Here is a 14,653-nt window from a genome sequence, read left to right as displayed (position 1 = left end):
TACTTAGAATGCTCACAAACACTACAATTCAAATTGCATACTTTCAGGGTCTGCCAAAATCAAGGTTGCCTCTGCAAGAGTAATGACATTATGATCCTTTGGTTACACAATGAAATCGAAGTCATAGGACACCAAAAGACTAAAGCTGGCTGAAGGTTTCCACTCTCTCTTTATCTCCTCTCAATTGTAATGCCATGTTTTACATGTCTTCTGCCTAAAGGAAGGAGCCATCAACCGTCCACACAGTATGACACCCTTTGATAGAAAACAAACTCATTTGAAAAAGGGAGCAGAGGGGCTGACCCATGGACTTCAGTGAAAACAAGTCACATATATATGTGTGTGCACAGACATGCTGCTTAAATAGCCAAATTTAGAGCCCAAGTGACTACCTATTGAGGAAACTGAGTCCAAGTTTCTCCTCAATATATTACTAGAAATAAATTTTCATATATTATGATATAGAATATTACACAATTTCCATTGTATATATTATATATATGCAAGTGCATATATAAAAATATATGTACAGTATATTGTGTACATCTGTGAAATTTAAAAAATATAAAAAGCATGTATATTTTCACACAAAAAACCTTCAAGCTATTTCCTGGATGGGGTATTTGAGTCTTGATAAAATTGGTTCAAAAATATACTCAGAGCCTCCCTTGTGCTCCCTACAAGAGGGAGAAAGCAATGCAGCCTCCCAGGCTCTAATTGGGAATTTTCCAAATGGTCTCCCATAACTCAGTCACATATCACATTTTGGACTCATGGACCTTCAAGCTGAAAGAGTCCTCATAACTCTTCTTATCTAACACCCTCATTTCACAGATGGGAACAAAGATCTAGAGGTGTGGACTACTCAATGAGGCAGGACAGTGTGGCTGCATGGGGCAAGGACTCCCTGGATTCAACTCCTGGGTTTGCTATTTATGAGCTATGTGACCTTAGGCAAGTTACTTAATTCCTCTGTCTCACTTCTCTCATCTATAAATGGAGATAAATAATGGTAACCACCTTATAAGTTGTGAGGCTTGAATGAGTTAATGTAGGCTGAGTATTCAGGTAAGTACCTAACACCTGGTGGAAACCTACAACTTTTAACTGCTATTACTTAGGTTTGGAGCTCTTTCCTTTTCTCTTTGCTATAGATTCTCCCAACTTATTGCCCTTAAAATATTTTTTTGAACACCTATCACATGTTAGGTATTCCAATACCCTGTAATTTTTACCTATACAGCAAGAAAATGTGATTTGGCTGTACACTAGATACTGTGCAACTGCTACTTTGGTCTCTTCCTCTCTTTCGAAGTAACAGTGAATTCTTTAGCACACCTTGAATCATTTGCTTTAAATAAGAAGCAACTAGAAAAAGTGTTCTGACCAAAAAATAGAAATGGCAGTGGGAATAAGGTCACCAATTTTGAGAGGGCCAAGAGTATCTGCTTCCTTTCTTTCTGACATACTTAATGTCTCCGCCATTCTAAAATCTTTCTTCAATCTATCTCCACCTCACACTACCACCTTCAGTCTCCATAAAACTAAGGAGGTTTACTCTCTTTCTGTTCAGTCTTCAGCCCACTAGAACCCAGCTTTCACTACCACTAATCTTCTGCAACTGCTCTATTAAAGACTAGCAGCAATTTCTTAACTGCTGATGCCTTTTCCACGTCTTCTCCATGAGGTACATGTGCTATAGAAACTTACTTCCTCTTTTGTCTCCCATTACACCATCCAGGCTTGTTCTCTTCCTGACCTACTTCGGAAAGCAAACTCATAGTTACACACACTTCTCTCTGTGATCCACAAACATATACTACTTATCCAGTATAAATATTTCATGTGGTCATTTTTGAGTCATCTTAGACTCCTCCTTCTCCCTTTTACGTCATATAAATTACATCCTTTTTTTCCCATTTGTAAAGTTTACCAGCCCACGCATACCTGGTTTTAAGCAGATGCCCCACTTTTGATCATATTCATAATTTAAGGTGGTTGCACACCATGGCCCACCATGATTTTCATCAAGAAGACACTCATGATGCCATTTCCCATTACTTAAGAATGGAAATTCACAAGGTTTTCCATAGGAGTTACCATCTCTGGTATATATCTCTGTGGGTTGGGAGGAAGTAGAGAAAAGGAGAGTTAAAAACTGGATAAGTGGCTTTGGTCAGCTAATTTCTAAAAAGTTTTTAAAGAAAGACTGTTGTTTTCACTTATGAGACTACAGTATCTGAATAGGTTGTATAATGCAACAAGTAAGAGCACGGAGGCTGACTGCTCAGGTCTGCACTTGAATCCTGGCTCTCCCACAACCAACCGGGTGACAGTGGGCAAGCAATATAACCTCCATTGGCCTTAGTTTCTGCATTTGCATATTGGGAATAATAGTATCTACTCATAAGGTTGTTCATGAGGATTCAATGAGAAAATCCATGTACAGCTTCACTTATTGTGGTGTGATTAAGAGCTAACAGATCTTGGTTTGATTAGCTAAGGATCCTCTGACTCTACCCTGGGTGGTAGAGTACTTCACCAGAAAGGGTGCCCTGCCTGAGATTAAATTTACAATCTATTTTCTTTCTTCCTTTTTTCAAGTAAGCACGCAGTCAGAAAAAAATACTTTGGAATCACTGAAGGTGGGCGTGGAGTTCAGAACCACCTGTGGAATTAAAGATGGACAGATAGCCCCATTGTTCACAGAACAGTGGTAGAATTAAGACTGAGTTTTGTGGGAAACGGACTTTGGCCCAGTGGTTAGGGCGTCCGTCTACCATATGGGAGGTCCGCGGTTCAAACCCCGGGCCTCCTTGACCCGTGTGGAGCTGGCCATGCGCAGTGCTGATGCGCGCAAGGAGTGCCTTGCCACACAAGGGTGTCCCCCGCGTGGAACGCGCAGAGTGCGCCCATGAGGAAAGCCGCCCAGCGTGAAAAGAAAGTGCAGCCTGCCCAGGAATGGCGCCGCCCACACTTCCCGTGCCGCTGATGACAACAGAAGCGGACAAAGAAACAAGACGCAGCAAATAGACACCAAGAACAGACAACCAGGGGAGGGGGGGAAATTAAATAAATAAATAAATCTTTAAAAAAAAAAAAAAAAAAAAAAGACTGAGTTTTGAGGATGTGAGAGGAGGAGCTGCTAGACCTCCAAATGGATTCTTGGCGAGGGAAACAGGATGGTAATTCACATTACGAAAGAAGAATCACCTTCAACTGGGCAATCATGGGACCAGCTGGTGGCTAGTGAGGTAGAAGATTTAGCTTTTCCTTTCAATAATTTTTCCTGGTACAAGAAGAGGAACTGAAAACATTATTCCAAATTCATGCATGCCTGGAAATGCTAGAGGAAGTGCATAATACTTATATTGATAAGAGTTCTTTTGGAATGGTGTTTTTGTAGAACGGCTTTGCATCTATTTCTGTCACCCTTTTCTATAGCCTCAATTTGCTTAAAACCCTGGTAATTATCAGATCAAATAATGTCTATTAGATGAAATACAGTAATCAGATCTCATCAACCTTTACCATGCCACTAGAATCCCTCAAAATGTCACAGAGATTTGCTCAAAAGTGTGCTTAAGACAGCATTTGATTCCACATCTTTTATTATTCTCAAGTGTTCATTCAACTGAAGTGTAAGACTTAACAACTTTGAATGTATTAAGCAGAAGCAAGGAAAAAGGTAAGAATAATCTAGATGCTTTTATTTGCAAACAATCTTTCAAGGTACATTAGTTTTGTTTTCCTATGGCTTATAAATGGTTTTGAGCAGGGTAATTCTGTTAAAGAGGAGTCTAACTTTATATTTTATAAGGATTCTGCTTATTGCCTAATGTTTTGTTTTTAACCATACCAAAAAGTCCCAAAAGCTCATGACCAATTTCTCTTCCCATATTTGAACATTGAAAGGACAGTTTCTTAGCACAATGACCATTATAGAACCATCAGAGTTTTTTCTAAAGTCTTTCATTCCAAAAAGAGTGCTTTCATATACATTTCTTTCCTTCATTTGTGCTTTACCATAAACAATGATATCAGTAGAGTGAGTGTTGTATAATTTCCAATTTTACAGAGAAGTTAAATGAAAAGTTCAGTCATTCAGTATAAGTGATAGGGATGAGAGCAGAGTTTCTGATTATGGTCCTTGAATATAAGGGCAATTTATGACACTAATGGCTGCCTTCTTGGTTTTCAAGCCATGAGTCATGGCTCAAAGCTCAGCTTCCAAGTGAAATGCTCTCGCATTCCTAATGTGCTCTGAAGAATGATAACTACACAACAACCACAACAGCAGTAGATACATTTTGCTAACTATTCACTAAGAATTTCATTCTCATACATTCTTTGCTGTTGCTGGAGGCTTTAAATCCCAGGGACTTCCCTAGCAAGATAAGACTTTTCTGAGTAGAATCTTCTGAGTGTGCCAATTTATGGTGACAGCAACCTTAAAACAAGAGCTATTCTACAGTAAGGACAATATATGAGATGAGGTTGTTATGTGGGAAACTAACAAATTAATTTCTTCAGTAACATACGACAAAATAGCTTCAATGATTAGCAAAGAGCTAAGAGCGGTCCCAAAAGTTCGGAAAGTCTGAAGCCACCCCTCCACTAAAAGTCAGTCTCCTCTGCATCATTCACCAGACATCCAAAATCTGAAGAGTGCAAGTGAGGTCGAAATACCTTAATGGCATTAAATGCATACCTAGATGCTAGTCTAAAGCCCTTTCCTCATAAAATTTATACAGCTAAAGTTTTCTCTCAGATGAGCAAGACTTAAATAGAATGGGGAATAGAAGACAACCCAGGAAACAATGATAAACAAATGTTCTTATATTAGAAGTAAAAATTTATATAGTACAAAAGCCCAGGGAGAAATAATGATTCTATATTTGGGGGAAAGAATCCTGGTTTTAAGCCCTAGTTTTGCTATAAAAAGCTGGGTGGGTAATCTTGGACTTGAGTTTTTTGGGACTCAGTTATTTTCTCTTTCTTATCTCTATATACTTAGACAAGAAGTGGGCAGAGTTACAGGAACCAATATCAAGAATTTGGAAGAATTTGAGAGGACAGTCCCAGAGAAAGTCCCTAACTTGACACAGCAGTCTCTCATCTAAGAGCAGGAAGGGACATATGTAAGTTTAAAAATATATAACTGTCAGAACTTAATATCTGATCAAATTTGGATGGTGGCAGAGGAAAGCAGGAAAACTCCAGGGTGACTTACAGATTTCTGACATGCACCTGGGATGGTACCAGATGAAACAGAGAGCAGAAGAGGAGGCAAATTTAGTCCTGGCATCTGGGCATATTAACACCTGAGGTATGTCTTGACAGTCAGAATTCTACGTGTCTTTTAAAAACTTTTTGTGTTCCAAATATTCTACTTGTAAGATCAAGAAACACTTTATGCCCATGAGCTGTTGCCAGTGATACAGTTTAGTTCTCTCCAGGTTGGTGCCTTGGAAGGGCTGTTAACTTTTCCTGTGACATTAATGGCTTTAACAGCCTTGTGAAGCTATGGACCTCTTCTCAGAAGCATGTTATTAATGCATAAAATAAAACATTTAGGATTAAAAGAAAACCAGTTACATTGAAATGCAGACACTTCGAGGATTGAGGGGGTATGAAAAGATTAAAACTATGCCCCTCAAAAGAATTGGGGGAGGGGGTCAGAGACTTAAAAAACTCTGCCAAAAAAATCATCCCGTCTGACACCCAAACAAATATAATGAAACACATTAAGTCCAGTTCAAAAGGTGTTTTTTTCCTGAGTTCAGTTTCATAACTTCTCTTAGTTGCTAAGATAAAGGCTTTTGCAGCACAAAATTTAAACTTGCCATCAAGGGTCTTTGCTTTTCAAGATTAGGAGGAAACTGGTTAAAAGAAACCAAAATTTTCAATTCCTAAAAGGGAGGGAACTGAAGAAAAGGAACCCCCCCCCTAATTCTCTAATATTTCCCCATAATAATATAAACTGATATTCTCAGAAGCAGTTCCATCTTCCCTGGTGACTGTAAAGAGGTTTACCAGAAGACACACATCTACAGGTAACAGGAAGGATGGGAAGGAAGCTGCCATCTTGAGTCATGGGCCCAATTTAGCTTAAAGGAGTTTGAGGAGAACAGGAAAACTTCTGCAAAGCTATGTAATTTTTAAAGAAGGGCAAGGGTGAGGGAATAGCTAAGAGTTAGATAAGACATGTTTTAAGTTTTTTCCAATATGCATATTATTATTTCTGGAATAAATAAACCTTGTTTGAAAAAGGAAAAAAAAAAGAGATAAGAAAAATCATTGTAATTTAGAGCAATATAATGAAAAAGATTTGCTTGGATGATAGCTAGTTATATTTAGTGGTTTATAAAAAAACGAATCTACTCATTCTTTTTATACTTGGAAGTTTGCTATAATCAGGTCCCTAGATGCAGACCAAAGTTCATGATCAGTTATCCCCAAGGCAACATTCATATACTTATTTTTGGAAGAAACTGAGGAAAAGTCCACTGCTAAAATGCTGACTCATAAATACAAACATTAAAGTGTAATAGCCATGCCAAAAATAAATAAACACCAGGCTCTTAAAATTTTTGTTATATCAAAATACCTAGTCAAGAAAAATACATTTCTGTTCTTCTCCTTTCTCCTCCTCTTCTTCCTTACTTAGGATAAGTTAGAATAGGTCCTACTTTATTAGAGTACTTGACTTTTATGCTATATGGAAAGATTTCCCATTAATCTAACATTTCATTTCCTCTAGAGTTCAGAATAGGAAGTACATCAGCTCAGGCATCAGATTTCAAATTCTGAGTTTACCTCAGAATGGCTACGTGACCTCTGGCAAAGTACTTAACCTCTCCTAGCTCCACCTGCAAAAAGGGGCAAATACCACCAACGTCAGAGGTGAATGTAGCTCAGAGTAACCACACAATGCCTGGAACTGGGTGCTAGCTCACTTTCCTTACCAGTGTATAAGTTTATCTTCACTCAGGTGTACGTGTTCAATGTCACATTTAACAAGCACAATGGCAAATGAGTCAAAGTCCCTCTCCAATACTCACCATGGTAAGGCTGGTCACAAAGGTTTCCCCCCAAGCCTCCTTTCTTCCAGACATCAGATGAATTGGCACTTGCTATTGCATGTCCACCCTTCAGAGCCAATCTGTATTGTGCAGCGCCATACAGAGAGTTACCATCACATTTCCACCACAACATGGCCTTGGAGTCACAGCTGAACATTCTCAAGGAATCTGCAGGTTTGGTGATATCGAGGCCAAGGCACTTCTGGGATTGCAAATGAAAGAGTCGATGCTGGGACACCCACTTCCATAGCCTGTCCTCAGTATCATGACAGTCCTTTGCTACTATCCAGTCATTCAGCGGCATTATGCACTTGCCTGTGTTTTCATTGACGATGGTGAATGGATCATTTCCTGGGTCAACACAAGAGTCAAGGAAGATGTTTCAGGATTCTGAATTGCATGGTCAAAGGGCTTTCACCTTTCTTTTCTGAGGAGAGTCTGAGAGTTCCCACCCTCCGTGCTTTAGAAACCATAATGGGCTTTACAAAGGCAGGAGGACAGCAGTGGGCTGAAAGGCAGAGTATGGGCTCTGGAGCCAGACCACTGGGTTCACATTCTGTCGATACTACTTGTTAGTCATATGACCAGGGCAAGTCATTTAACATCTCTGTGCCTCCAACTCCTCATTTGTAAAATAAGGAAAATAGTAGTTACTACTCCATACAGCTGATTAGAGGATTAAATAAGCAAACACATGTAAAGCACTTAGAAAAGCATGTTATTTCAGGAGAATTTTTTTCTTGTTTAATGAGATGAAGAAGCTTCTCAATTTTCATATACCTCAGAGAGGTGGTCATGGTCAATGAAAAATATGAGCCTATTTGGGACAAGAATTCTGTCTTGCTTACACTTTAGCCTCTGTGGTAGGATAAATTATTACACATGATGAATTTAAATTTTGTTTTCTCTATATGTGCCTCTCTCCCTGCATATAGACTGGCCTCTGTGTTCCTCTGTCTCAGGGGAAGTTAGTGTGGCAAGGCAGGAGAATCTGCATAAAGACGACCTCCCCCTTTGCTCTCCACCTCTACATCCCTTCCGTCCTTTTGTGGAAGCCTGAGTTCATTGAGGTGTCTCAGATTAGATGGGGAGCCTTCTGAGGGGGCAGCAGAATAGTGGGATGAAGTGATGAAAAGAAATGGAGATCTGGCATTCTGAGGGTAGAAGGGACCTGTGGCCAGACCCATATTAGCACCTTCAGGAAGGTGACAGGACTTGGACAGGTAGTGGGGGGCGAGGATTGGCTGCGTGGAGCTCCTAGAATCACCTGAGACTTTGGATTAAGGAGCCAGATGGATTTGGACAATGGGAAACTGAGAGGTAAGCAGTGTAAGCCAAAGACTAAAAAGAGGGATCTCCCTCAGTGTTTTACTAAAGATCTCTGGCACCTTTGCTTGAAACGAGGAAGCCCCCAGTAATGACAGAAATTGAAATTCTGCTAACCTAGTGGAATGGGAACTCAGAATCAAATCAAATTTAGGATGGTTTTAGAAAATTAATTAATATATTGTTTCTTGCAATACTTGATTCTTGTGGTGTCGATGAGAGTAAAGTTGTAATATTTTAGGCAAGTTTAAACAGTCATTGCCAATGAGTCAATGAGTTCAAGAAAGGGACTTGTAAAGTGGTTCCCAAAAGACAGTTTCAATTTGATACCAGTTTCACAATCACTGGTTTAGAATAACACTGAATACATTTTTCTAGTCATAGTTCATGGGCTTTCAGAGCTAAATATCTCATATGAGGGCTTGCTGACAAGGGGAATTTTACCATTTAAATATCTATAAACTCAAGTGCAATTTCACTTTGGACTTCAAACAGAATTTTTTTTGCTTTAATTAGCAGCAGCAACAGAAACAACAAAAGTGCTATTTCTGCTTTCAAAACTATGTTTTAGAATATGACATAGGGTTACAGCTAGGTATGCGTGTCATAGCAGTTTCCATCCCTCACCCTTTCCTCTTTGACATCACTGCTACCAATTGTTAAGTGATGAGCACAGGTGGAGAGGACAATCAACAAAAAAATGTACCATCTTACAAGCTTACCACTCACACTTTCTCTAATGTCCTTCTCCCACATTCTATAGCTATTCAGGTCCCAATTTCTCTTTTCCCAACTATTTTCTCCCATCTCTCCAAAATAAATCTTGTGTTCCCAAGTATCAGACTTAGAGAAGAAAAAAAGAGAATGGGTGGTTGCCACCCTCACCTGAATCTTCCCCTGCCCTGTCCTCTTACTGTCTTCTCTCCTGAGCACTCTGCTCTGTGTCCCTTGACCCCACACATGGTGAACTGAACAAGCAGCAGCTTTGTCTTCCTTTGCAATTTGGAGTTTTAGATTTTTTATGACGCTTTTGCAGGATCTATTATTTCTTGGTATAAGAGCAGAGGAATAAGGAATTAGGAGTCCCAGACTGAAGATTCACCTCTTCTACTAGTTAGTTGGGAGATCTTGGAGAGGTCATTTAACCTCCCCAGGACCTTCATTTCTTCAAATGTAAGATGAGAGCAATGGGGTAGAAAATATCTAAAGCTGCTTCTTGTGCTAAAATCCTATGCTTCCACAAGATAACAGTTTCCCTTAGCCTTGCAAGCTTTACTAGTCTTTGCTGAGTTAATTGCATTTTGTTCTTGAACAGATGTCCGTAACATTATGCTGTCTTGCCACTGCTTGTAGCATTTCAGATCATCTTAATCTTCTCTGCATTGGGCATGTGCACTTAGGTGACAGTGCTGTTTTGTAACACTCTTTGGAAGAGACATAAATGTTACTCTTTATTATACCCTACTATATATATTTTATATGTATTTTACCCATGGAATTAATAACCTTTTAGGAACTCTGAAAGAGTACAATATCTATGTTGAAGAGGAGATGACCAGCTTCTTATAGTGTCCCTGGATAGTTGCCTCAGTCTAAACCTGTATTTGAACCAATTGTGTAGCATCAATGTTTGACACCTATAGAGTGGTCTCTTAGAACAGATGTTAATTACTGATATGAATTAAGGCAACTTGCTATTTGCCTTCATACATATGTATGTATAAGCATTCATACATAATACTCAAGCGAGAAAGAGTGTTGTCCTCTCATGATGTTTCCCCATATCTTTCCTCATCCTTTTGCAGGAGCTGCTCAGTACATCTCAGACTTGTGACCCTACTATCCAGTAGATGAAAGAGTGTGAAGGAGGACTGAGAAAACATGAAATGATCCCATATTTAGAAAACTTGTCCTTTCAGGGTATGAAATATTTTAGAAACGTATTATATTTGAAAAAAGTAATCACAGAATTATTTTAAAGATTGAGATAATTGATTGCCTTACATTGCCTCTTCTTCTTTTTTACAGCCTCATACTGTGCTACATGGATCTTAACTTTTAACTCCAAATACAATATTGGAACAAATCTAAAAGGCAGAAGTCGATGAAAAGAAGCCTCCTAGCCCTAGCAGCGCTATTTATATGCTTCATTTTATTTTATTTTTAAAAATTTATTCCCCTCCCCCCCCCAATGTCTCCTTTCTGTGTCCATTGGCTGTGTGTTCTTCTGTGTCCGCTTGCATTCTTGCCAGCGGCACCGGGAATCTGTCTCTTTTTGTTGCTTCATCTTGTTGCATTAGCTCTCTGTGTGTGCAGTGCCACTCCTGGGCAGGCTTCAATTTTTTCGTGTGCGGCAGGTGCTTGTTTTCCTGCATCCTTCCTCACCCTTAGCAGCTGCTCTGGTTAGCCTTCTCTCACCCTCAGAGCAGACTTGTAACCCTGTTAGGGGAAGCACTGGAATTTTGCAATCCCAGCCATTTTTGGTAGCTTGCTTGGCTGTGTGTCAGCTTCATGATGCTGACAATGGCGTGCACCTCATTACAGGTAAATGGCTGGGCTTCAGTGGGTGGTCTTGGTTGCCCAGATGCTGTGGAGAACCTCTCTGTCCTTGGAGAGATGCCAGTGGCTTGGTTTACCTCTTTGGAGAGCTAACTTGTAGTAAACCAGTCTTTCTGGGACTCCTCAGGGTCTCCTCAGCTCACATGACCCAATCTGTATTCCTTGACTTTATGACTGCTAGTAGACTGTCATGGACCCAACTGTCAGATTAAAAATTATTTTCAATAATTTCTGATTTCTGATTCTCTCCTACTGTACCCACACACTCTGCAAACATAGTAGAGATTCCACAAAATGTTTACCAATGTGAGCTGTGGAAGTTCCTTTGAAAGGATAAATGCTGCAATCTTCATCCTCTTGCCATTTCACTCTCCACTCTCCTATGGTAATAAAATGTCACTATCTAGGGTCTTTGGGATGAACAAAGCTCCCTGGTTTTGGATTTATCTGAGAGGAGTTATTTAGTGATCAGACTGAAAGAAAACCTTAAGAGAAAGAGTTTTCCTTTGACATTTTGTGGAAATACTAAAAATCACTTTCAATTTATGATAATGCTACTTAGTCATTTCTCCTCAAATGTCATTGGAGTGTCTATGTAAAATGAAGCACAGGGAAGCAGATTTGGCTCAACTGATAGAGTGTCCGCCTACCATATGGGAGTTTCAGAGTCCAAACCCCGGGCCTCCTGACCCGTGTGGTGAGCTAGCCCATGCACAGTGCTGATGTGTGCAAGGAGTGCCATGCCATGCAGGGGTGTCCCCTGAGTAGGGGAGCCCCACGTGCAAGGAGTGCGCCCTGTAAGGAAGGCTGCCCTGCGTGAAAAAAAATGCAGCCAAGCAAGGATACTTGACACAGGGTAATGCCACTCACAGTCTGAGAAACCTCTTCCCCTCAGTCTCTGAAGAAAGTCTAAATCAGTAACTTAGTTTAGCTGCAATGAAAATTAGAGCCACAAGCAACTTAATGATTCTGAAAAACTCCCTGATCATATTTTACTTCCTCCTACAGCCAGATAACAGAAGCAGTGGGTGGGAGTGTCCCATTACGCTCATTATGAGGCATGATAAGAAACAAAGTCCTCGATACACCTTTTGTCAGAACAAAAACAGAAAGTAAAAGCAAACTCTGGGGGCTGCCAAGGGAGATGGCAGGACTGGCACTATCCTGAGCATCAGTGAAGGGCGTCTGATCCGGCTTCTGCAGTGAGAGGCATTTCAACCCGGGGCCGTCAGCCTCGGGTGGTCTTTGGAGCTGAAAACCAGTTAGCGGGAAGGGTCGCTGCTCTAGACGGTGGGGGAAGGTATCACTGCAGTCAAGGCCACTTCCGAAGACGATGGCTTCACCTGACCTCCTTTTTGACGCGCGCCCTGGGCGCAGTGAGGTCAGGGAATCATTATCCATCTTGGCGCTGTGGGCAGAAGCCCTTCTTGACACACCGCGGCCAAAGCGACCAAGGGGCGAGGGAGGGGAGGAAACGGGCGAGACAAGGGTGACCAGAATGATCGCGGGCCCTGCAACTCCGAGGGAGCAAAGTTCAAGAGGACAGACGATGAAGAAGGGGTGGAGCACTGGTCCATTCAAGACTCCGCGCGCCCGCCCTGCGGTGACCCCCGCCCCCACGCCCCTCACCAGAAAGGCCCTGCTCTTCCGCGCCCCACCGCGCCCTCCTCCCGGCCCGCGAGGGCAACGGAGCGCCGTCTGCTCAGACCTCCCCTTCGGCTCACTCGTCCGACTCCAGACCCCCCGAGAAAGGCAGACGCCGAGCGAAGCCCTGACCCGGGCCGAGGAAAGTTGGCAAAGCTGGAAGCGTCGAGGCCCCGCCGTCAGTCGGGCCGATGCGCCCGCGGTTACCTGCGCGACCAGAGGGCTCCGCTGGTCCAAAGCACCAGAGCAGCAGCACTAGGAGTCCCGTCGCGCGGCCGGGGACCGCCCCGCGGGTCCTCATCCTGAATCGGCCCAAGCAGTCCGTCGGGTTCTGGGGCGCACGCCGGCCCCCGCCCCTCCCTGTGCGCACAGTCGGCTAGCCGGCACCGTCGCTGGGGGCTCCGGGAGCGCCCTGGCCCCGCCCCCGCCGCCCGCGGCCAATCAGATCTGCGTCTCTTCGGCCCGGGGGCGGGGCAGGGCGGATGGCGCGGCCTCGAGGCAGGGGGCGAGAGCCCGGGGCACCTGTGCGGCAGGGCGCGCGTGGGGGCGGGCGGAGCGCGCGGAGGGAGGCGGCGGGGCGTTTTGCCGGAAGCAGGCGTTCTGGCGATTTGCTGAGGAGGGTGGTGCGAACCTCCTCATCAGCCAAGTTGGGAAGACGCGGCACTTGGTGGGACGTAGCATAGCTATGACGGGTGGGTTCAATCAGTTGAGGACATTAACCTCCTGCCCAGCGCTCTGCAGTCAGAGAAACTTCTGGGTTGTTCGACTAGGGACATGTGCGCCCGTCGTGTATCGGCTGCGGCCAAGCCAAAAAATTCAGTCGTCTCTGGCAACACCTTGAAAATTTTGATAGTGCAAGCAAAGGTGGGGTGATGGCAAACTTCAGTTCGGCCCACAATTGTTAAAGCAAGTGTTATTGGAGGAACCCTGCAATGCTTCCAAGGATGGTTTAGGCTTTATAATTATTTGACATTTGCAGGTAAGCGCTCGTCTTAGAAAATTAATAATAATCATAATCCAGTAGAAATGTGGAAGTCTGCACCCAGAACCAGAAATTATGAGTCCAGCTCACCCTCTCCCTATGGATGGCACCGTCATTGTGAGGCTCTTATGACCTAAGTTGCCTGGATGTGGTCACATATTATTAAACCCATTTACTAAGCACGTGGTATGTACTAGGGATGGCCTCCATCCCTGCCTTGCAAGAGGGAATGCTTCCACCAGGGCTCAAACGTCTAGGTTGCCTCCCCTTATTCCAACTGCCAAGGTCCAGAACCTACTCTGCTCTGTCCTGTCAGTGAGTAGATATATTGAACACTGATCACAGCAGGAACTGGACACCTCCTAGGATAGAAGAATGGAAAAGACAACACGACTACCCACTCAGGTTTACTGACCACTAGAGGAGATTGAGGTGACTTTGGTAATTCAGGGTCTATAGTGAAGGCCCAAACTGAGTGATTCTGAAGGCGGAGAATTAGAGTTTCAAGTGAGGCAACATTTGAGCTGGGCTTTGAAGAATGGGTACAAATTTGACCAGACACAGCTACTAATAGAGGAACAGTGACAGAGGGGGGCAAGAAAATGTAAATAAGGGTCAGAAGATAGGAGTCCAGTGTGGCTGCCCTGCAGGGTGGCTGTGGCTGTGGCTGTGTATGTGTGTGTGTGCATGTGTGTGTGATGAAAGTGGTTGTGGTGGGGCCTAGGTATAAATAACAGAAAAGTGAATTGTGGCTGTTTTGTGAAGGGCCTTGAATGTGATACTATAGAATTTGGTCTTTAGGGAATGGACAGTGGAAAGTTCTCAGTAACAGAGCCTACTACTGATCTGCTTGCTTCTGCATCTCTGGCTGCTTGTCTTCTTTCTAATCCACCCAGCTAGGAGTTCTTGGAGACCAGTGGTCTTGCCTTATTATCACGTCTCCAACACTGAGCACAGGTCCTGTCCCGGAGTAAAAGCAAATTAAAACTTCAATTACTTAGCTAATTAATTCCTAGAACCACTGTTATGCCTAGGGCCATATGAGTTCCGGCTTGCA

General features: G+C 42.8%; 1 protein-coding gene across 2 annotated transcripts in view; it reads right to left on the bottom strand.

The window, feature by feature from the left end:
* Positions 1-12,996, bottom strand: part of LY75 (lymphocyte antigen 75) — a 158,789-nt gene extending 145,793 nt beyond the window's left edge. The window contains exons 1-3 of one of the 2 annotated variants that reach the window (XM_071216379.1): positions 12,822-12,996; positions 7,065-7,436; positions 1,948-2,118 (exon numbers count right to left, since the gene is read on the bottom strand). In XM_071216379.1, coding sequence (XP_071072480.1) covers positions 1,948-2,118; positions 7,065-7,436; positions 12,822-12,915 — 637 coding nt within the window. In that variant the 5' untranslated portion in view covers positions 12,916-12,996. The remainder of the gene's footprint in view (positions 1-1,947; positions 2,119-7,064; positions 7,437-12,821) is intronic. The other variant, XM_071216380.1, reaches the window with a different exon arrangement.
* Positions 12,997-14,653: the final 1,657 nt, after the last annotated feature.

This window comes from Dasypus novemcinctus, chromosome 7 (assembly GCF_030445035.2).
Source record: "Dasypus novemcinctus isolate mDasNov1 chromosome 7, mDasNov1.1.hap2, whole genome shotgun sequence".
NCBI classification, from domain to species: Eukaryota; Metazoa; Chordata; class Mammalia; order Cingulata; family Dasypodidae; genus Dasypus; species Dasypus novemcinctus.
The sequence above is the reverse complement of the archived record's forward strand: the minus strand, read 5'-3'. Positions and strand labels throughout refer to the sequence as shown.